Below are 24,584 nucleotides of genomic sequence, written 5' to 3'. Positions count from 1 at the left end.
AAAAAAATGATTTTTCTTATAACAAAAAGTAAAAAATATTGAATAAACTAAATTTTAGTCAAACATTTAGGCCAAAATGTATTCAGCGACATGTCTTTAATAAAAAAAATAAAAAAAATCGCATTATTGGTTTTCGCAAAAGTTATAGCGTCTACAAACTAGGGTACATTTTCTGGAATTTACACAGCTTTTAACTAGGGTGGTGATCAAGGGGTTAAACCTTTATTAGGGAGAGGTAGGGGGCTACCCTGGTCCTAAAGCTAACTGCCCTAACACTTTTTTCTGTCACAAATGACACTAAATGCAGTGATCAGAAAATAAATGATCACTGCAATCAGTGACACTGTGACAGGGGGCTGGGGGGGGGGGGTGATCGGGGGGTGACTGGGGGGGTTGTGTGCCTATGTGTGACTGTGTTAGTGTACTGTTAAGTGCAACTCACAGTTCTGATGTCTTCTCTCTCCTCAGTGTCGGTTAAAAAGACCGCCACAAGGAGAGATGACATCACTTCCCCCTGCCTGTGTTTACACTTACACAGGCAGGGCGGGCAGAGGCGGCAGATGATTCACTGGGAGCGATCGTGAAGGGGGTGGCTAGAAACGAATAGCCGCCCCTTCATCCCGGATCGCTCCCAGATGATTACCGACCGCCGCATGTACCGGGGGGGGGTCCCGATCAGGCCCCCGACCCACGTCTAGGCCGGGACGTACCGGCACGTCCATCTGCCTGTAAGTGCCATTCTGCCGACGTATATTTACATGCGGCGGTCGTCAAGTGGTTAAGTAAGCTGACCTCTTTCTGCTTACTAACAGCTAATTTTTCTGGGGAACAGAGAGCAGGGTGCTTACTACCCCTATCCCCAGGTTTAGCAACTGAGAAATCTGAGAAAGCTGGAACATAGACACTATACCCAAAGTAAAACCTTTCAGTGTGAGTATTAGGGGCAGATAAACTCAACTCAGAAACCCACTCAACTCAGAAACCCACTCAACTCAGAAACCCACTCAACTCAGAAACCCACTCAACTCAGAAACCCACTCAGAAAAAGACATGTTCCACTGGATCCTATAAGAGTCATCAAAAAAAAAAAACTGTGACCAGTTTTACTAGTGAGGGTTAGGCTGCGTAACAGAGTCCATTACTTTTAAGGTATCCTGCAGGACAAACACTGCAAGACTGTTAGTCTGCCAGCAGTTGATGATTCAAGAAAACCTTACATTCAGGGTGGATGAGGGAATCCTCCCAGTTGTGCGATTGTACACTTAGGCCCCGTACACACCATAGAATCCATCCGCAGATAAATCCCAGCAAATGGGTTTCAGCGGATAGATCCTATGGTGTGTACACGCCAGCGGATCTGTTTCCGCGGATATATCTCCCCTGGGATGGATTCCAGCAGATCGAATATTTGCTGACATGCAGAACATATCCATCTGCTGGAATCCATCCCAACGGATGGATCCGCTGGTCTGTATAGACTCACCGGATCCATCGGTCTGAAGGGATCCCCCGCATGCGTCGTAATGATTCGACGCATGCGTGGAATTCCTTATATGACAGCGTCGCGCACGTCGTCGCGTCATAATCGCGGCGACGGCGCGACACGTCATCGCCAGAGGATTTTGGCGCGGATTTCAATGCGATGGTGTGTACACTCCATCGCATAGAAATCCGCGGAAATCCTCGAGAGGATTTATCCGTGGAAACGGACCGCTGGACCGTATTCGCGGATAAATTCTCTCGTGTGTATGGGGCCTTACAGCGGGGAGACTTCCCCATCATTAGAATACACTGATCGGTGCTGCAGTCTATAACCTGTAGTTGTGAGTAGCTTTTTTCACAACAGAAGTCGACTGATAGATTGACTTCTGTTCAATAACAGTGCCAATACATGGTTTGAAATTCTAAATTCATAAATTTGAATCCATGTATGACCAGCTTAACCCATGATTCAGGTGGAATTCTGTATCCCTCAGTGGACAATAAAGAAATATAGGTGTATTTGTTTATTCTGGATTCTAGAACGTTTACTTTCTGAACACAGAACTTACAGAAATGTATGTTTTTATATATAATATAATTCATAGCTTACCTGGAGTGTTATCAAATTGTGGACTCAGTGCCAAAAATGTATTAGTGTTCACAATTTCTTCATGACTGCGCAACAAAGAATTCCTGGAAACACTCTAAAAATAGACATAATGTAAAATCATAAAAGAGAATGGAATAATAAAATAAATCAACACGAGTAAGATATAAAGTGCCTGAAAGAAAAGTGATGGTGTTTCTATTAATCAATTTGATGCCTTTTTTTTTTTTTAAAAGACACTATTACCAACTTGAATTGCAGTTAAAAAGCACATAAAATTCAAATATTTAAATGTTCACTTATAGTGTGTTCCTTATCATAATCTATTTTTATTTACTTGCAATGTGCCTCTGAACTGAACTAGACTCCCTCCAGAGGTGGTCCTGGCAAGCTCAGTATATTGCTTAAAAAAGGCCTGGATTCCGTACATAAATATAACTGGGTACTAACATTTTTTTTATTATTATTTAATTCTCTTTATTACATTTCTTCATCATATAAAAAACAGGTTACATTCATATTAATCCATATACAAATTTCTTATTCTACGTATGTCATAACCTTTTTTCATTTTCCCATATTATTTATTAGCTTACCACCCTCCTCCCTCCCTTCCCTTCCCCATCATCTTCAAAAATGAAACCTTCAGTGCGGGCGAAACTGTGGCCATATGCTCTCTCTCCAATACCTTCCTCCATTGACCATCAGTTATGGTTCCCAGATCTTCCTCCCATTTCTCTCTGCTTTTAAGCTGTTCTGGACCCCCAATACTCCCCTCACATATGTGTGGATAAATTTCAGAGATAAACCCCTTTGTCTATCTCCCCTCACCCAATTTTTGAGAGACTGGGGTCCTAGCCCACCTTGGTTCCGCTCTGTCAAACTGGGCAATTCAACACATGTCTAATTTGAAGGTATCTATAGAATGTATAATTAGGAACTTCATATTCCTCTCTTAGAGCAGCAAACGTTTTTAAGGTCCTTCCCTCGTATAACTGAGCCAATCTAACTATCCCTTTTGCTGCCCAATCTTTAATTTCCCCCACTGTCTCCAGCTCCTGGAAGTTCCTGTTATTCCACAGGGGCGCATATTCTGTCACTCCTACCTGTCCTCCAAGTGACCTTACTGCTTTCCATACCTTAATAGCCATCTTAACCGTGGGGGTTTTAATAATAAATGAATTGGCCTCCAATGCCTCTAAAACTGTTTTATGGGATGCCCCTAGCGTCATTAAGCCTCTGTTTACATCTCCTCCTAGCTTTGTTCTTACTCCAAAATGCTGCAAATGTGCTGCCAAAAAATAGCAATGTGGATGTGGTACTGCCATTCCCCCCTCCCTTGTTGCCAACTGCAGGGATTGCAACCATATCCTAGCTTGTCCTTCTTTCCATATTTATTCCTAAACCATTTTTTATGTATCCATATTGGCGCATTGTGCAATACGTACAATAATTGTGGCATCCACAGCATTTTAATCAAGTTGCATCTCCCTGCAACTGACAACGGGAGGTGCCGCCAGATTCAAATTTTGTTTTTAAATTTGACCAAAAGGGGAGCTATATTATTCCCTATGTATTTATTAAGGTCACTTGTTATGTCTATTACTAGGTATTTCATTGTCCCCACTATCTCCAACTGTGGGATCTCAGCCAAGATCTGGTTCCTCATTGGGTCCACCGGCATTATTGCTGATTTCTCCCAATTTATAACCAATCCTGAGATTCTTCCAAATTCTCTAAAGATGGTCATTGCCTGCTTAATGGAGTGATCCGTGTCACAGAGGAAGAGGAGAACGTCGTCCGCGTACAAAGTGATTCTCTCCTTCCCAGTCGGTCTCACGAACCCCTCCATTTTCTTATCCATTCTTATTGTAATGGCTAGTGGTTCCATTGCCAGGGCAAAGAGCAAGGGTGACAATGGGCACCACTGCCTCGTGCCCCTCTCCAACTGTATCCTTGCTAAATGTTCATTATTGACTCTAATTATTGCACTCGGGCCATTATACGGTATTTTGATCCACCTAATAAATTTTGGTCCAAACCCAAAAGCTTCCAGAACATGCCAAATATACCCCCATTCCAAGCTATCAAAAGCTTTAACCACATCTAGGGACATTACTGCTCTTGTACCACTATTCTCTGTTGGTATTTGCAAGTTAAGGAATACCCTCCTAATATTCATGCTTGTTGATCTACCGGGAATAAATCCAGTTTGATCCTGGTGTATAAGTCTCGCAACTATTTTATTTACCTACCAGTCATTATTTTAGCCAAAATGTTTGCATCTGCACAGAGAAGGGAGATAGGTCTATATGATGTAGTCTCTAATGAGTTCTTTCCCTCCTTGTGCAATACTATTATTGTGGCTTCAGTCATTGAGGTGGGCAACTTTCCCTCTTCCATCGCCCAGTTCAATACTTTGATAAGTTCTGGAAGTAACACTTTCCCATAATACTTATAGGTCTCTACCGGAAGCCCACCCGGACCCGGGGACTTCTGGTTGGCCATCTCATTGACTGCTAGCTGTACCTCTTCTAGAGTTATTGGGGGCCTCCATTTGCTCTTTCTCTATCCCCGTGAGAGTTGGTAATTCTAGGTTCTCAAAAAAACATTCCAATTCCTCCGCTCCCGCTACACCTTGTGACCTGTACAAATTTTCATAATATCCTCTAAATGTGTCTGTAATCACTGACACCTGTGTGGATATATCTCCATTACTTGTTTTAATCGCGGGTACAGCGGAGGGAGAGGAATTAGTTCTTACTAAGTGGGCCAACATTCTCCCGACACTTTCCCCCTCCCCGAATGCCACTTGCTTTTGAAACATTCTCTTATTTTCTGATTTTCTTATTTCAATTTTGTATTCCTGTTGCTTATTCAGCCATGTTCTTTGTTTCTCCAATGTTGGGTTTTCAATATATTTTTCTGTATTCTCTAGTTCCTTCCTAATCCTATTTTCCCATTCCCTTGATACCTTTTTAATTTTCACCACTTCTTGAATACATAGACCCCTAAGGAATGCTTTCAATGCATCCCACATCACTTCCCTCGTCACGGTTCCTTCATTAAACTCTATAAACTCTTTTATTTTTGACAATATTTCCTCGGGTTCCCCCATTAATTCACACCACAGCGGACTTATTTTCCATACCCTAACAGGCCTACTCCCCTCTAAGTTTACGGTTATTATCACCAATGAATGATCCGATACCCCTCTAGGCTGATATACTATTTCCCTAATTATTTCAGAAGCTTCCACATTACCCAGGACTAAATCTATCCTGGATAATGTGGAATAAGAGCTGGAGCAATGAAGTAATTCTCTTTTTACACCACCTAGTGCACCTAGCGTACTCATACTCCATTATCCCCATATATTTTTTTATGGAAAGTGCTATATGGAGCAAGACTATAACTTTTCCCTGCTTACTATTTAGTGTACTTATGTGTTTTATCATTGCATTCTGTGACAACTGTGCTTGTTCCTTTTAAATATATTATCTGTGCTAATTTACCTTTTACCAAGGTTTGTACTATTTGTGTATGTGTATATTTTTCCCTCAGTGTAATCAACCCTTCTGTTTCCCCTGAAATACCACCCTTTGGTGATTCGCCCTTCCACCCCTCTTTCTACTCTCCCTCCCTCCTCCCATGCCCTCCCTACACCTTCCTAGGTAGTCCCTAGGGGCTCGTTTTGTGATCGGCCCATCTATCCCCACTCTTCCATTCACTCCCCTTATCCCTTCCCAATCCCCCCCCCACTCTTCCCTCAGACCATCTATCATTGCAATACACTCTTCACCCATTCTTCCCCTTCTCTTAATAAGTGTCCCCCACCCCCCCACCCCATCAACACAATTTATTTGATCCCCTTAAACTTCCCCTTCTTTAATTTTGAATGTGAACTGAATGTTCCCTCCTTCCACTGATAGCTGATCTTTTTTTTCCTCCAGCCATGACATCGCACCTTCCGGTGTATTAAAAAAGAATGTCCTACCCAGCGCAGCCACCCGTAGCCGCGCTGGGTATAATAGGGTGTATGAGAGATTGAATTTCTGCATTTTGCGTTTGACATCTGTGAAGCTTTCCCTCCGCTTCTGTAGAAAGGGCGAAAAATCAGGATAAAATGAAACCTTGGAACCGTCAAAAAAAAAAATGTTCCCCATCTCCCTAACCGTTCTCAGTAATGTCTCTTTATCCCTGTAATTTTAAAATTTCAATAACATTGATCGTGGGCGTTCGCCGAGGGGGGCGGTTTAAAAGGAACTGTATGCGCTCCTTCTATAAAAAACGGCTGTGAAAAACTCTCTCTTCCAAATAACTTTATAAACCAATTTTCCAAAAACTCTACGGGATTAGTCCCTTCACACTTTAACGGAAGTCCCACCAATCTCACATTGTCCCTCTGAAGTCTATTTTCTATTTCATCCATTTTTTCATCGAACTTGCACACTTGGTCCTTCATGCTCTTAACCTCGTTTTACTGGGTGCAGTTCATCCTCTATTTGGGATATCCTTCCCTCCGCCCTTGATATCCTTTTGTTTGTTTTCTGGAGCTCCTGTTGCACCGAGACCAGCTCCTCTTTAATGCCCTTCATCTGATTACACAATTCCCCCAGTGTCTGTTTGCATTCATTAACAATACATCCTTTATTGTAGGGATGTCTTCTAAAGAGGAAGCTAATACTGGATCTGTTTCAGCCCTTCTATCCGCAGCAGCTATATTTTTATTGATAGCATTTTAGTTACCGCTGCAGCCATTTGTCCTTGACTCTTCCCATCTGTTGTTAGGGTACTAACATTTATAGGTAAAGTTGATCCAGGGAAAATCGGATTGCTTCTCGGGGGATCAGAAAGGATTTTTTTCCCCTGCTGTAGCAAATTGTAGCATGCTTTGCTGGGTATTTTCGCCTTCCTCAGGGTCAACTGTGGGTGAAGTTTTGTGTATATGGGATTGTATTTACTTTTCATTTTATTTTGTTGAACTAGATGGACTGGTGTCTTTTTCAACCTGACTATGTAACTTGCTAGCACATTTGACAACTTCAAGACAGTCAATTCTCTAGCACAGCCCCCTCACATCATGCTCATTATGGTTCTCCTATTCTGGGAGTACCCTATTAGCTAGCAGCTATTGCGCTCCTTCCTTCACCTCTCTACCAAAGCCCCAGTCCTCGACACTCACTCTCCTCGACACCTCAGCAAAAACAAACACCAGGGCTCTGTGAAGGTGTTGCTGTCAAGAACTTGCTTTCATCTGCTTGTTAAGGCTCAAGTTACACATGTGTTTAGGTATCGATGGCCACGGCTATTTGTGACTGTTCACACATCCAGAGAGATTACCTGTGGTGATCGTAGCTGGACACACACAAAATAACAAAATTTCCTGACAGGATAATGTTGCCAGTTCAGACACTCTTCTAGCTGAAGTGATAGCACCAATAAAAAATACTTTGTAAGTCAGTGCAGAGAGAGGGATATCTTTGATAAGTTCAAATTGAGGCTTCTGAAGCACCAAAAAGGACCAGATTCAAATTCCACTGATATAGAGGGATTTTAAAGCACATGGGCGACTCCTCACACAAAGGTCTTGACCAGAGAGTGGGAAGACAACAGTCTCTTCAAAAGAATAGCAAGAGCAGAGATGTGACACTTGATGGCACTAAAGGCAAAACTACCCAAGAGGCTACTCCCTGTCTAAACATGGAAATAGCAGGGTAAAAAAAAAAAAAAAAAACACAACACGACCCAGATAGAGTAAATTAAAGGGGAGGTTCACCCTATAAAAAAATTCTAACACTACATCCAGCCCAGTTCTGCATATAAAATTACACTGACTTTTTTTTTTTTTGCCGTAGATAGCGTTTAGCCTTAGAATTCACCGCGGCTTCCGGGTAGGGAATCCCAGCACACTTACTAGTCAGCCTGGTTCCAGTATGACACTGCCACCAGCTGCCGATTGAAAAAAGTTTACCTTCAAATATTTGATCAAGCGTAGCTTCTCAGGACACCAAGGTAAACTAAACATATTCTGTACATGCAATTGTATAGACCAGCGGTCTCCAAACTGTGGCCCTTTGCTTGCCTTTATCCGACCCTTGGGGTACTAGTCCATCCACTGACACCAACAATGGGGTATAATTCCTGTCACTGATACCAACAATGGGGCATTATTCCTCCCAGTAACACCATCAAAAAGGCACAATTTCTCCCACCAGCTGGAGCGTGAGGCAGGATGCCTGTTGGATCGAATCTCTAATGGCATCCACTGTAAAACATAAGGCACTAAGCATATTCTCCCAAAATTTGATCTGTTCAGAAGTCAGATCTTTCATCCCGTTTCACCTGGTCCTTTAAGACCTGGCACATACAGTACCCACCGCCACTACAGCAGGTTAGGTTACTGCGCCTGCTAGGAGGAAGGAAGATTTTAGTAAAGATTCCAACTTCCCAGAAGGATCTTTAAATACCTGGGAATTGTCCACTGGACAAGTTAGGCTTTTATTTACACAAGAAATAGCTGCATCAACAGAAGGCAGACTATACTTCTTGGTAAACTTACCCTCAATAGCTTAAAGCACTTTAAACTTCCTAGGAGGAGAAAAACGCTTATCTGGGTGTTTGCAGTCTGCGTAAATCAGATTCTCCAATAAAGGATGAATTGGAAAGGCACAAGCAGCCTGTGGGGATTTTAACGAGCCCAGAGAGGAGACAGGTGATCCGCAGAGGGTAATCTGAATGTGGAGCGCACCCCCCCCTCCCATGGCAAATGTCATAAAGCGCACGCGTGTCCTAGGGGAATCCTACAGCACCTGGTATTCCCAGGCGGTTAATGGTGCTCTCCTAATGTGAGGGAGATCCTCCAGATTATTGCCTGAGAGGAGGAGGAAGAGGGCAGAGCTTATGCAGCGGAAGGAGTGTGCTGTCCGAGGGAACTCACACTGCTCTGGAGCATGGCGAGTTCAAACTCAGCTCTTTACTCCCCCCAGTGGCGGCTAGAAAAAAGACACCCACTCTAAATAGGAAAGGTTCTTAAGTTTAAAACTTAGGACTCTTTCCTAACTCACCTTGTCCCCGCCGCAGGTTTTCTGCCAGGTAGAACCAATTTTCCCCCATCACGGCGCGGTCTGCCGTGGGTATGGGTTCCTACTTAAAGGAGACCTCTTCCCTGGGCCTTGTAAAAGACTCTGCCAGGACTTTTAGCGTAGAGAGCGTCATTACAGACGACACCTCGTCCATGAGGCCCGGATACCATCCAGTTTTGGCATAATAATATAAGCGTCTTGGATGGACCCGCAGTGCAGCTCTCTACCCCAAAGGGTCTCTTTGGAAGAGCTTCCTTCAGTACATTTTACTCGCGTCCAACACCTTAGACACTGGTGAAAAAACGGAGGTACATCCCTGATGGGAGGGGTTATATGGAGGGGAACTGTCTTTGATTGGTTGTGCCAGTGTCCAATCTCCTCTGGTGACCATACAACCCACTATATAATAAATAGAGGCTCTGTGTCCTGTGATGCACGATAAAGAAAAGAAGCTGGTGTACCCTCATGGCAATCTTTTAGATCAACAAATGGCAAATTAGTCATTCAAGCACCTACTGATCCTATTCCATTGGCTATGGGTCTTCCTGGGGGCTTTTTAGGGTTTTTAATTGATCTTGGGGACTGAATATATGATGGGTACACGACAGGTGTTGGGGACCAAGGAATCAGCTTCCTTTTCATCCAGGATTTTCTTTAAGCCTTTTTTTAAGTTTCTTAATGCCTTCTTTATATGTCTTTGTAAGGTCCTCTTTAAAGAGGAGTTCCAGTCTGTAAAAAAAAAAAATAATAAAAGTCAGCAGCTACAAATACTGTAGCTGCTGACTTTAAAAAAAATAACACTTATTTCCAGTAAGCAATTATAGCAGGAAGAGCCACCCCTAAACAGCAGCGAGTTTCAAAACGGTATTGCAGTAGCCTGTCTCAGTATCTTAATTAAAAAAAAAACTGTTAGAAATCTGCAATGAAGTGTGCTAAATTTGATGCAACATATATAGAAGGCCTGGATATATTTTTAAATAAGTGCAGCACTAATATAATGACAACTGATTAAATGGTTAGAATGACACCTTACATCGCAAAACCTGTAGGTAAATCCTTAAATTTAAAAACGTATACAGTATTTTAAAAACATAGGAGCATGAATAATTGTGCATTTAAACAGATAACATACTCTTCACAGAAAAGTTTTTCTAAGTGCTCCATGAGATAGAACAAACAAATTAATAGAAAACTGTGATGCTGGACCAGATCGGCAGCCAGAAAAATCATGCTCCACACCCAAGTTCAGTATTAAAGCTGCTTACCAGATATATATGACCACTGAATTACAAGTGGTCAAGCAGGGCAAGAGGAAATGGGTCTCCCTCAAACCATATGTGGCTCTCTCTGCTCCAGCAATACTCGAAGACAAAAGCAAGAGTCGATTCGCTTCCATAGTGTAGTACAAAAAGACCATTTAATAAGTAAAGATAAAAGTTGCACTTACAAGAATCCGTTGTATAACCAGCATTAAAGCAATCCAAGCATATGTAAACATTAGCAGCGTTCCTACGGGCTTCGCTCCTGAGCATGAACGTACAACAACCAATCAGGGATGGATCACGGGATGACGTCACCATCGTAGGGCCTAAGGATTTACCTACAAGTTTTGTGATGTATATGTACTCATTTATTCATATGCAGGATCATATATATGATGAAGGTGTCATCCTAAACATTTGATCGGTTGTCATTCTATTAGCGCTGCATTTCTATTTAAGTTATTTATTTTGAGTGTGTAGCCTGGCTTTTCGTACTGGCTGCTATTTTTACTCAAGCGCAGTGTTTTTTCAGGTTTTTTTCTGTTATATTTTTAAATAAAAAAGGAGTTTGCATTGAAAATTTCAATGAAAATTTTTGCACCTGTAGTTCTTCCCACAACTGCTTTCGAAGTGCATTGCTCTGGGCTACAACCTCCTTCTCCTTTGCAATCTTTTTAAGCAAGATTTCATCTAGAGCCTTCATTCTCTTTATGGCTTTTTCCAGTCTGGGGTCAATGTTAGGTTCTGCAGCAACAGGAATCTCAGAAGAATCTGTTTAAACAAAAAATGAGAGACAAACATAAGTTAGCCATTCATTTAAATACATTGAGAACCATTCACATATGCCAGTCAACCAGTCACACAAACTACAGTGCAAACTGACTTAAAGCTCATCTCTGGGAAAAAATGTATTTACCCATTTAGTATGCAATTTCTTTTTTTTACTACCGTGAAAAGCTAATTTTACTCACCTAATTCTACCATCTGGGACCTCACTGTCACTATTTGTGGGTGCGAGGGACAGGTAATCCAGCACTGCAGATTTAGCTGTAACAGCTGGTCCCTGACGTTCCCTTGTGCTAACAAACACATTGCCTTTGGCAGTTTCCTTCTCTGCATTGGCATCTTAACTGTAAACCTGTTACATATCTGAACAATTGGTTATGAATATGATGAAAAAAATGCCAAGAAGAAATGGATTTTAAGCAAAAACCTCAGTTCCCTGGAAGTTCAAAGCTTCCACGCATGCATCGAATCACTTCGACGCAAGCGAGGGATGGCGGCCGATCGGACATGTACGGTGAGTCTGTACAGACGACCGAACATGTCCGACCGACAGGCTTCCAGCGGACATGTTTCTTAGCATGCTAAGAAACATTTGTCTTTTCCAAATGGTCGGCTGGACAAATGTCCGCTGGAAACCTGTCCGGTCGGCCGTACACACGACCGAACATGTCTGCGGACCAGTTTCAGCAGACATGTTCGGTCGTGTGTACGGGGCCTCAGATTGTCAGCCACCTAAAGAGGGGGGGGGGTTTTGGGGATTCCACCTGCGGCGAGTTGGGACGACACAGGGGGGCAGGGATCGGCACCGCCGATGTGGATCGGCGTGTGCGTTACCTTACGACGCAGGTGCGAACCGGCATTTGTTATTATACTCAATCTGTGTGTGTACAGGTGAGCTGGCGTAGATACACAGGCACTATTCACAGGGTACGGAAGCACAGGGGTGCTGGGGACAGGCATTGTCAAGACTCATCTGTTCAGCATCTAGCTGTGGCATTTGATAGCAGCATATTAAATTGCTAAGACTGAGCTCAGCAATAGATGCATAGTAATTAGTACCTCTTTGTGCTAGGACTATGTAGGACTATGTATTCCCAAAGTGAAGAAGGGTCGCAAAAGTGCAGCGGTCAGGTCCTGGAAACCCTAGTTGTGCATCCACGGCACCTTCTTCCCCTGTAAGACCTGAAACGGTTGATCAAGCTGAACCCTTATCAGGCATTGTAGCTACCTCCAACACCCCAGCCTCTGCATATGTCACTAAAGATGACTTGGCTACGGCTCTGGCTGGTTTGGAGGGGAAATTGGCTAGTTTGATATCGCGTCCTCTTCCCAGACTGGGAAAAAAACATGCTCCTGTCCTGTCGTCTGCGGATCAGGAGTGGGTAGAAGACTTGGATGTGCCTTTAGAGGACCCATTGGAAGGGCATGAGGATGGTCTCGCACTTCTGCTGGTACACATGCGAAGAGTGCTATGGCTTAAGCATTGGTCAGCAGAATTGCCTTGTAAGAAACTGCTGACTGGGTTTTCCTTTCATGGAGAATGTTTGTTTGGGGATGACTTGAATAAGTACATCCAGAAGATCTCAGGTGGAAAGAGTACCCTTCTCCCAGTAAAGAGAAGAAGTAACCGTCCTTCATTTAAACATTCTGCCTGTCCTTCACAGTGCCCAAACCAAACGGAGATGTCAGACCCATTTTGGATCTCAAGGGTCTAAACCGCATGGAATCAATTCGGTCAGTGGTGTCCTCCCTTCGAGGAAGAGAATTCCTAGCGTCAATAGACATCAAGGACGCATATCTCCATGTTACAATTTTCCTTGCTAATCAGAGATGCCTGCGATTCATGGTAGAGCAGCGACACTTTCAGTTTGTGGCCTTGCCCTTTGGGTTGGCCACCACACCACGAGTGTTTACAAAGGTCCTGGCTCCGCTTTTAGCGAGGCCAAGAGCCCAGAGTATAGCGGTAAGGGCATACCAAGACGACCTATTACTGATCGATCAGTCCATAAGGGGACTGGACCTGAGTGTAGTCAGCACGGTCAGGTATTGGGAGCATCTGGGTTGGATTACCAACCTAGAAAAGTCATTCATGCGGCCTGTGAAAAGGCTGGATTACTTAGGTCTGGATGTAGTCCACAAGAAGGTGTTTTTATCCCAGGCAAAGGTCTGCGCAATAAGAGATCTGGTTCACACGGTCAGGACAAGGGAAGAGGCCTCCCGACCGCCTTTGTATGAGATTGTTAGGGAAGATGGTAGCTTTATTCGAAGCAGTTCCTTATGCTCCGTTCCATTCAAGGCTGTTGCAAAACAGTATCCGGTCTGCCTGGAGCAAGAAAAGCCAGGACTTGGATTGTCCAATGCGTTTAACTCCAGGCGTACGCCAGAGCCTCAATTGGTGGTTGCTAGATGAAAATTTGCAGAAGGGAAAAACCTTTGTTCAGGTCCCTTGGAAAATAGTAACAACCGATGCCAGCCTCTTAGGCTGGGGAGCAATACTGGAAGATAATGCTGTTTAGGGGGAATGGTCAGAGTTTGAGAAGCCCTTACCCATCAACATTTTAGAGATTCGGGCAGCACGCCTGGCCCTAAGGGCCTGGAAAGGGCCTGTATCCAACACCCATATAGCTTACATGCCCTTGAATGCTCTGTTTCCCACAGTCAGCCAACCAGACACTTCCAGAGTGAAAAGCTTTTAAAGCCAGCAAGCCTTGCGCCTGCGCCGTGTATCATGTACTGCCGCTTGCACGTGCACGCCGGCGGCATCTTTTTTTTAAAAGGAGCACTCTTCCCGCGCACAAGGCCGGTCCCATGGTGGGGACAGCTTGGGGGGGGCGAGGGGTACACTCTAGGGGGATCCTGACCATTGCTGGAGGCGGATGGTCTCCCAAAAACCCTTACAGATTTGGCCTGACAGAGTGGAGAAAGAGCAATGCTGCCCGCAGGAGCGTTTGCCGACACTGAGCATAAACACAGGGGAAGCATAGAATGTTAGACACCAGATATGTTTACTTTTATCCCCTCTAGTGGCAAAACACAGGCAAGACACTGTCCAATTAAAAGAAAAAATCCATAAGTGAATCATTACGCATTCCTTAGGAATTTTCTGACTTACCAGTCCCGCCGCAGGATACTGCTGGAAATCACAGACAGACCCAATCTTTACCCATTATGGCGGGCCGTGTCATGACAGACCTTCAGGCCGGGTTCACACCTATTTCTTCCTTCTGCCAGGCACCACTGCTTTCTTCTTGCTGCTCTTTTACTAGCGGGGGCCCGGTCTTCGTCACCTTCTTCCCTCTTCTCTTCTTGAGATGTCTTTTGGGTGTGCCAGTGTCCCTGCACCTATAGGTGGCGTATAACCCACATAATTATTACTATGATGCTCTGTGTCCCGTGATGTACGATACAGAAACATATATCTGGAAGTACTGCATTCACGGTGCAACTAGGGCAGTCACTGGTCTCCCAGGCAATGAACCAGTAAATCATGCAATTGTAACAGGACAACATCTTATCCATGAACTCCAGCATTCAGAGACCTGATTATAAATAACTCCTATGCCCCCAGAGACATGCTCTACTATACACAAAAAAAATCACAGAGATGCAGGGGCAAGGCTCCTTTTCAGCCCAGGTGGAAGAAGCGGAACTATCCCAGTACATAGAGACAGAGCATGGGACTGAGCCTGACACATTGTCTCTCCCTGACAGTGATCATCAGACAGGCACTGCAGATATGATAGAGGTAGAAGTACAACCTACCCTAAGTCAAATCTTACAAGCTGTACAACATTGCACTGCTTCAGTTAACTCAGTTAAGGAAGGTGTGAGGACAAAGCTCCTCATGCCGTGCGTGAGAGGTGTGTGAGGGCTGCTCCTCCCCTCTGAATTCCCCTGGGCAGGGAATAGCAAGCAGTGGCGTGCCGTTCGAGAGGATGGTCGGATGACTGGAGGATCAAATGACCGGAGCCCTGTACACCTCCACAACCCCAGTATGACAGCGTTATTGAGTGGAAGAAGGAGAGAGGACTGAGATCATCTGCACTCTCCCACCCAGCACTTGCCGGAGAAGCAATTGCAGCGACAGTCCTATCCGTCTCCTCAGCGGACTCCCCCCCCCCCCCTCTCCTCGTTGAAGCAAGCTTACCAGCAGGAAGAGACACACAGGCGGACGGCGTGTGGGAGGCAAGCGGAGAGACAGTCACAGAGCCAGAGCCAGTGGAAGGGAAAATTACATAGTATCTGCGGAGCAAGAGGAAGCGCTGTTGATGGATAACTGTTAAATGTTATTAAATGAACAGTGACTACAGCAGAAGGAAGAGTTGAATTGCTGAATTGAACTGTTCACTTTAAAGATACTAGCTCTTGACTGGCTTGGAACATCTTATAATATTGCACCGGTGGACTGTATGCTTCCCTAGCTGGTATTGTGTTACATGTGAGAAGTCCGAGAATATTCCCACCAGCGCTTAAAAAATTAAAATAGAAGGTGAAGAGGAGGTGCAGGGGATCTGAGGTACTCTAAATATCCCCCCCCCCCAGGTTAAGAGAGGAATTGCAGCAGTTACTGAATTAATAAACTGTGCAGCGGAGGAATGTCAACACGCCGTCAGGCTGCGTAGAAGCTGGCGGGAGGGATACGCGCTTACCATTCCCCTTGTTTGACTGAGCATGTGGAGGTGGATGGGAGAAGGGAGGGGACGGACTTGGGGGTGAAACTGACTGCAGGTGGGCAGGTCTTCCCTAAATCAGACTCTAAGCAAAACCGTGGACCAGGGACACCGGGCCGCGGGACGCTGATAAAAGACCGGGGGTCACCGGCCCTGGGTAGGGGAAGGACAGTACCCGGAAACAGTAAGGGGGCAGGCTGCCCAGGATATAATCAAAGCAGTAAAAAGCAGGATGGAAGTCAGCCAACACTGGGGCAGGACAATACTCTGCTGGCATATGTGACAGTTCTCCCAAAAGAAGGGAAAGATCCCCAGAGTTGCTCCAGCTACAGGCCCATCTCCCTCTTGAACTCCGACGTGAAGCTCCTGTCCAAAATATTGGCCCTGAAAGGTACAGGAACATATAGTTAAGTTGATCCATTTAGATCAAACAGGATTTATGAAGGGTCGAGAGGCGAGTGACAATACCATTCGTGCCCTCCATGTTATGCACTGGATGCATAAAGGGCCAAACCAGAAACCGAGTGTAGTAATCTCAATGGATGCAGAGAAAGCATTCGACAGAGTGGGCTGGGGGTTCATGATCAGAGTTCTGAGGAAGATGGGCCTGAAAGAAAGGATGATGGGATGGGTGATGGCATTGTATGCAAATCCCAGAGCAAGGGTAAAAGTAAACGGGAGACTATCAGACTATTTTAAGATAGGGAATGGAACCAGGCAGGGGTGTCCCCTGACCCCACTGTTATTTGCTGTGGTGCTGGAGCCCTTTTTATGTACAATTAGGGGAAATAGGAAGATCAAGGGGATAGAAATTGGATCTACGGAACATAAGATATCAGCGTACGCAGATGATCTATTACTGTACCTTTCCTCACCTCAGGAATCCATGATTGAATTAATGAAGGAGATGGAGAAATTTGTTTTTTTATCAAATTTCAAAATAAATATTGAAAAGTCGGTAGTTATGCCAATTCATGTATCCTTGAGGTTGAAAAAAAAGTTAGAGATTTTTGCTTTGAATGGCGTACGCTTTACCGTATCTTGGGACATATATAACTCTCAATGTAAAACGGTTATATTATCTAAACTATGGTCCACTGGTTGTTTCGATAATACAAGATTTGAAGAAATGGAGAGGCCACACTCTGTCGTGGTTTGGGAGGGTAAATGCGCTTGAAATTAATATAATCCCTAGGCTTATTTATGTCTTGCACGCCATTCCGATAACTCTGCCACAGAATTTCCTGGTTTTTGGCCCTGGTTCGGATTATGAACTGGTGCCATGATACGGATAGTAAAGGGTGGGTACCAGTGGAGAAAACGTTGGCAGGAAGGAACTTGGCAGGGGCATCATGGATCCCGGTCGCTTATAGGGGATTGTCTGAATATGTATCACCCCTGACCAAAACAACTCTTACAATATGGGACAGAATGAATAAGACAGGAATATTCGCCCCCCCCCCCCCCCAATATCACCATTGACACCCCTGGAAGGTTTTTCCTGGTTTCCCCCGGGGAAGGAACGAGGTAGTTTAGGGTGCTGGGGTAGGGAGGGGAAAGGGAGCTGTGCAGGAGTGGAACCACAAGGGAAGCTTCTTCCATTGGAGGATTAAGTAAAGAATATGGGGGAGGTAGTAATGGTGGAGTGGAAATATGGTCAGTTGAGGGACTGGTTTAATAAATGTAAACATCAGATTAGACCCGCGAATCCATTGAACATCTTTGAGGAGTGGTGTGTTAATTTATCAGAGCCGGGCCATATGTTATCTCGAATGCACAAGTTGGTGTTGAGTGTTCGTGGTTACACAACTCCCTATTACATTCGTGAGTAGGAAAAATAATTGGGCCATAACTTTAAGAAAGAACAAGTGAATAGATTGATGGAGACAACACACCATTCCTCAAACAGTTCTTATATACAAGAGATGTCCTATAAAATTTCTCACTAGATGGTACCGGACCCCGACCCGCCTGGTGCAGATGTACCCGTCTGCAGATACTAACTGTTGGAGGGGATGCAACCAGAAGGGGTCATTTTTACATATATGGTGGTACTGTTCGAGGATTAAGAATTTCTGGGAGGAGATAATGCCTAGAGCTATAGAGCCTTCCCCATTACATTTCCTTTTTCATGGGATGCCATCATCTATTAAATTTTATAAAAGAAGTGTCACTCCACACTTGCTAAATGCAGCTAAGGCACCAATTCCTAGGTTCTGGAAACAACCCAGATGCCCCACGATAAAGGATTGGAAAGGGGAGGTAGAGAGGAAGCGGAGAGATGGGTACATGGAAAGGGGAGGTAGAGAGGAAAGGGGAGGTAGAGAGGAAGCGGAGAGATGGGTACTGTAACGGTCACCACCGTTTACGACCTTCCATCACATCCAAGACAGCTTTTCGACACTCTGACAGGACCCGATCCCATTTCATTTGCCCAGAATCAAGACAAGACACAGCTCTGTGCTTGTTCCAAATGTAATGATACTTTAACCACTTCCAGACCTGCGCACGACGATGTACGTCCTTTTTTTAAAGATTGATATCTCGGTAACGGCAGCAGCTGCTGCCACAACCAAGGTATCGATCTTTAGTGTGCACGGTCTGGTACACGATAACGGCGGTCTCCGCGGGGGATTCGCCACGAGATCGGCGTTATCGGTGGCGGGAGAGGGGCCCCCACCCTCCCGCCGCTCTCCCGCGCCCTCCGCCGCTTACGGACTGTTCGGGACTGTTCGGCAGCTGAGCGGGGACGAGACTGAAGGAAAAATCTCCTTTACCCGTCCCCATAGCTCTGCTGGGCGGAAGTGACGTCAAAACGTCAGTCCCGCCCAGCCTCTTAAAGAGACAATTTTTCCCTGGGCCGGATGGACTCCCGCTTGATTTCTACCGTACACACGTGGGCCTTTTGGCCCCCCTGTTGGCCCAGCTCTATACATCTTCCCTGACGGACGGCAGTCTCCCCGCTTCCATGTACCATGCCCACTTGACGCTGATATATAAGCCTCCCAAGGACCCAACCTCCTGTGCCTCTTACAGGCCTATTGCCCTGCTCAATACTGACTTCAAGATCTTGACTAAATTGCTTGCCCTTAGGTTGTATCCCATGCTGCCCACGGTGATTGACTCAGACCAGACCGGTTTTATGCCCCGTAGGTCTACGGACGTTAACCTCAGGAGACTCTTCACCAACATACACACCAAACACAACAATGTAGGGACGAGGAAGGTGGCCTCACTAGACGTCGAAAAGGCCTTCGACACAGCCGAGTGGCCTTTTCTGTGGGAAACACTGCGTCGGATGGGTTTTCCGCTGCTGTTCATCAAATGGCTTCAGGTGATCTATAAGACCCCCACCTCCTCGGTGCGCCTGGGTGGGGGCCTCTCCGCCCCCTTCAGGCTCTTGCGGGGAACGCGGCAGGGTTGTCCTCTTTCTCCGGCCCGGTTTGCCCTTGCCATTGAACCGGTGGCGGAGGCTTTACGCTCCACACCGCTTATTAGAGGTCTTCGAGTGGGCTTGCTGGAGGAGAGGGTGGCCCTGTACGCGGACGATATGCTACTGTTTCTGAACGATGCGGGTCCTTCTTTGCAGGGTGCACTGACCGTCTTGGACACGTTTGCCTCGGTCACTGGACTCAAGGTAAATTGGTCCAAATCGCTGCTTTTCCCGATAGACCAGGCGGCCAGGTCTACCTCCCAACCCAATAGCCCGCTATGCTGGGTTACCTTATTTAAATACCTGGGTGTACAGGTCTCTGCTTTAGTTTCTGATTTCATCTTGTTAAATCTGACCCCGGTCCTGCTAGACACTCAGTCCAGGCTCAAGGCATGGAGTAATCTCCCGCTGTCTGTGTGGGGAGGGTAAACCTTATTAAAATTAAGATAGTCCCCAAGCTGATTTACCTCTTCCGCCATTCCCCACAGTGGATACCTAAGTCATTTTTCAGCAAACTAAACCAGATCTTCTCTTCCTTTATTTGGGGCTCATCCCCGCCCAGGTACAAACTCGCGACTCTGATGAGGCCGCGAACACAAGGGGGAATGGCGTTCCCCGACTGTCACAAGTACTTCCTTGCAACGCAATTGGTGACTGCGGCCTGGTGGCTGCAGCCGGACGGGACCAACACCGCCACAGCCCTAGAGGCCTCGGTGGTCGGTTCACTGGAGGCACTCCAGCTTTTGCTGTTCCGTGGCCCCCGCGCACCGTACCCCTTGACTCCTTCCATGCTCACCACTATGCGGGCATGGAGGACGGGACTGGCCATTGAAAAGTGCAAGCCCACCGAGATTTCCCCTAATGCCCCTATCTGGGGGAACCCAACCCTAGCGCACTTCTACAAGCTCCCGGATCCGGTGGCGTGGTCGAGGTGCAGTGTTAAATTGATTTCACATATAGTCTCGCAAAATAAGTTACTATCCTTTGACGAGCTTGAATCCACGTTTAATTTGCCCCGGCACTACCTCTTTAGATACCACCAGGTGGCACATGCATTTTCGGAGCAGTTCCCGCTGTCGTCTTTTATCGTGGCCCAGTCGGAGTTGGAGAGAACACTTCGGTTTTGTTGCGAGACGAAGCCTACTTCGCATTTGTACTCGTATCTGATTTTTGTGTCTCTTCCTTCTCTGGATGGGCTGCGGTCCCGATGGCAGCGCGACATCCCTACGTTGGATGTTGACGACTGGGATGATGTGTGGGATCTTCCCTTCCGCACTTTGGTCTCCATTCGAGACAGGTTGGTACAGTTTAAAATTGTCCACAGAGCATACTTTACCCCACATAGACTCCACAAGATGAACCCGGCGCATTCCCCCGAGTGTTGGAGGTGTAGTGCCTCCCCGGGCGACTTCTCCCACATTTTTTGGAGGTGCCCTGTGATAAAACAATATTGGGAAGAGGTATTGGAAATGGTTAATAAAATTGCGGCAGTCCAGCTGCCACTGGCGATGGAGGTGTGTGTCCTGGGTGTTGTTGAGAATGTAGTCCAATCCTCTGCCAAACGTACATTAGTGAGTCTACTACTTTTCTATGCACGCAAGAACATTGCCATGCATTAGAAGAAGCCTACTTCCCCCTCCCTGATGCAATGGAGGGGCTTGGTGAACGCCAGCCTTCCCCTGTATAGGGATACGTACGTAAATCGGGGGTGCCCGCAGAAATACGACAAAATATGGCGAGCTTGGCTAGCTGAAGCTGAAACTGCTGGCTGAACACTTGCAGTAGATGACATGTTTGGCCACGAGGGCATAGAGAATAATGTGTTTTTGATTGGTTGGCCGGCGCGCCGAGGGAGCACGATGTTGAGGGGGGGCACCTCAGCCCCCCCCCCCCTGTTTATATCTGTTAGTGCTTCCTGAGAGATGAACATTATGTTACAACGTATGATGACATATATGCTGATTCATGTTATATGCATATGAGCTGTGTGTGTATGTATTGTCTTCTGTTATGTCGCTGTATTGTTCATAAACTTAATAAACACAATTTAAAAAAAAAAAAGACAATTTTTTTTTTGTCATTTGAAAAAATGACAGTTTCAAATTGTTTTATTTTTTTTTGCATTTTAGTCTAAATATGAGATCTGAGGTCTTTTTGACCCCATATCTCATATTTAAGAGGACCTGTTATGCTTTTTTCTATTACAAGGGATGTTTACATTCCTTATAATAGGAATAAAAGTGATCAATTTTTTTTTTTTCAGTGTAAAAAGTAATAAAATAAATAAAAAGAAATAAGAAAACAAAAAAAAAACATTTTTTTAAAGCGCCCCGTCCCGACGAGCTCGCGCGCAGAAGCCAACGCATAGTAGCGCCCGCATATGAAAACGGTGTTCAAATCACACAAGTGAGGTATCGCCGCAATCGCTAGAGCGAGAGTCCTAGGCCTACTCTGTAGCTATAAAAAATGCAATCTCTAGAATTTTTTAAACATCGCCTATCGAGATTTTTAAGGGTAAAAGTTTGACGCCATGCCACGAGCGGGCGCAATTTTTAAGCATGACATGTTGGGTATCATTTTACTCAGCGTAACATTATCTTTCACAATATATAAAAAAATTGGGCCAAATTTATTGTGGTCTTATTTTTTAATTCAAAAAAGTGAATTTTTTCCAAAAAAAGTGCGCTTGAGAGACCGCTGCGCAAATACGGTGTGACAAAAAGTATTGGAATGACCACTATTTTATTCTCTAGGGTGTTAGAAAAAAATATATATAATGTTTGGGGGTTTTAAGTAATTTTCTAGCAGAAAAAAATGTTTTAGTCTTGCAAACACCAAATCTGAAAAACACCCAAGGTCTGGAAGTGGTTAATGGTTTCTTCTCAGCTTTTTATACAGTACATTAAAGGCATTAAAGCAACAATGAGATCTCCACCCCCCTAATCACACACTAAGGCCAATTACTAAACATTCCTTAATTAACAGCATAACAACAAAACACCTTCACACACTGAATTTCCTAGGCAGACGTTTCGTCTCCGCATGCAGCTTGACACCTATTCACACCTCTGAGCATCAATAGGTTTTAGACAGTGTTATCACACAATTAAAGGCCTTTCAAAAGCTAGCCTTATTTAACATATTAACAGTCTTCACAAAGAGATGAGTCGCTATTGACTGGTTGGGGTCACAATTAACCAACATCTTGCAGTGTCTCAAAATCCTGCAATACGAACTATCAGTGATGTCCCATCTAATGTAATACATGAATTATGATTCACTTGCCACCCCATGCCCAAAGGGCACAGAGTGGACTCAGACCCAAGAGTTATCAGTGACGCTGACACAGGAGTATCCTCCATCCTCACAAAGTCTTTGGGTGTCACGGGTCATTCCGTTACAGGTACATATAGTGAGAGATCAACAGGACAAATTTAAGGATACATGGGCAGGATGGTTATACTATTCCGCCGAAATAGGGACCGAATGACCCAGGGGTTGGTGGGGGGTGGGGGGGGAGCCAAGCCAGGGGGTGTTTTTTTTTTTTTCTTTTGGTATGGGGTTGTTTTGTTCTCTTTTCCTCTTTTTGGAGATTACATAGTTACATAGTTACATAGTTAGTCAGGTTGAAAAAAGACACAAGTCCATCCAGTTCAACCACAAAAAATAAAAAAACAAAATAAAAAACACAGTAAAATCATATACACCCAACTCCATACCCACAGTTGATCCAGAGGAAGGCAAAAAACCCCAGCAGAGCATGATCCAATTTGCTACAGCAGGGAAAAAATTCCTTCCTGATCCCCCGAGAGGCAATCGGATTTACCCTGGATCAACTTTACCTACAAATCTTAGTACTCAGTTATATTCTGTACATTTAGGAAAGAATCCAGGCCCTTCTTAAAGCAATCTACTGAGCTGGCCAGAACCACCTCTGGAGGGAGTCTGTTCCACATTTTCACAGCTCTTACTGTGAAAAAACCTTTCCGTATTTGGAGGTGAAATCTCTTTTCCTCTAGACGTAAAGAGTGCCCCCTTGTCCTCAGTGTTGACCGTAAAGTGAATAACTCAACACCAAGTTCACTGTATGGACCTCTTATATATTTGTACATGTTGATCATATCCCCCCTTATTCTCCTCTTCTCAAGAGTGAATAAATTCAGTTCCTCTAATCTTTCCTCATAGCTGAGCTCCTCCATGCCTCTGGAGGATTGGAGGATAATGTGTGTATGTGAGTGTTTCCCGCCACCCAAGGGGGCTCTAGAGGGAAGAAACAGAATAAAAAAAGGCAAAACAGGAGGATAGATCCAGAGAAAGCCAAGGGGAAAGGGGAACGAGTGTTATATGTTAAAAGGAATTTATAGGGGTAAATTATAAGCATTGTATTTGTCCGTCTCTGTTTCTTTTTTTATACATATATATATACAGGGAGTGCAGAATTATTAGGCAAGTTGTATTTTTGAGGCTTAATTGTATTATTGAACAACAACCATGTTCTCAATGAACCCAAAAAACTCATTAATATCAAAGCTGAATATTTTTGGAAGTAGTTTTTAGTTTGTTTTTAGTTTTAGCTATTTTAGGGGGATATCTGTGTGTGCAGGTGACTATTACTGTGCATAATTATTAGGCAACTTAACAAAAAACAAATATATACCCATTTCAATTATTTATTTTTACCAGTGAAACCAATATAACATCTCAACATTCACAAATATACATTTCTGACATTCAAAAACAAAACAAAAACAAATCAGTGACCAATATAGCCACCTTTCTTTGCATGGACACTCAAAAGCCTGCCATCCATGGATTCTGTCAGTGTTTTGATCTGTTCACCATCAACATTGCGTGCAGCAGCAACCGCAGCCTCCCAGACACTGTTCAGAGAGGTGTACTGTTTTTCCTCCTTGTAAATCTCACATTTGATGATGGACCACAGGTTCTCAATGGGGTTCAGATCAGGTGAACAAGGAGGCCATGTCATTAGATTTTCTTCTTTTATACCCTTTCTTGCTAGCCACGCTGTGGAGTACTTGGACGCGTGTGATGGAGCATTGTCCTGCATGAAAATCATGTTTTTCTTGAAGGATGCAGACTTCTTCCTGTACCACTGCTTGAAGAAGGTGTCTTCCAGAAACTGGCAGTAGGACTGGGAGTTGAGCTTGACTCCATCCTCAACCCGAAAAGGCCCCACAAGCTCATCTTTGATGATACCAGCCCAAACCAGTACTCCACCTCCACCTTGCTGGCGTCTGA

General features: G+C 44.8%; 1 protein-coding gene across 3 annotated transcripts in view; it reads right to left on the bottom strand.

The window, feature by feature from the left end:
* Positions 1-24,584, bottom strand: part of FSIP1 (fibrous sheath interacting protein 1) — a 393,370-nt gene that overhangs the window by 305,439 nt on the left and 63,347 nt on the right. For all 3 annotated transcript variants that reach the window (XM_040332131.1, XM_040332133.1, XM_040332132.1), the window contains exons 4-5: positions 11,038-11,207; positions 2,093-2,186 (exon numbers count right to left, since the gene is read on the bottom strand). In XM_040332131.1, the coding sequence (XP_040188065.1) occupies positions 2,093-2,186; positions 11,038-11,207 (264 nt within the window). The remainder of the gene's footprint in view (positions 1-2,092; positions 2,187-11,037; positions 11,208-24,584) is intronic.

Source organism: Rana temporaria, chromosome 13 (genome assembly GCF_905171775.1).
Source record: "Rana temporaria chromosome 13, aRanTem1.1, whole genome shotgun sequence".
In the NCBI taxonomy this organism is placed as follows: Eukaryota; Metazoa; Chordata; class Amphibia; order Anura; family Ranidae; genus Rana; species Rana temporaria.
The sequence above is the reverse complement of the archived record's forward strand: the minus strand, read 5'-3'. Positions and strand labels throughout refer to the sequence as shown.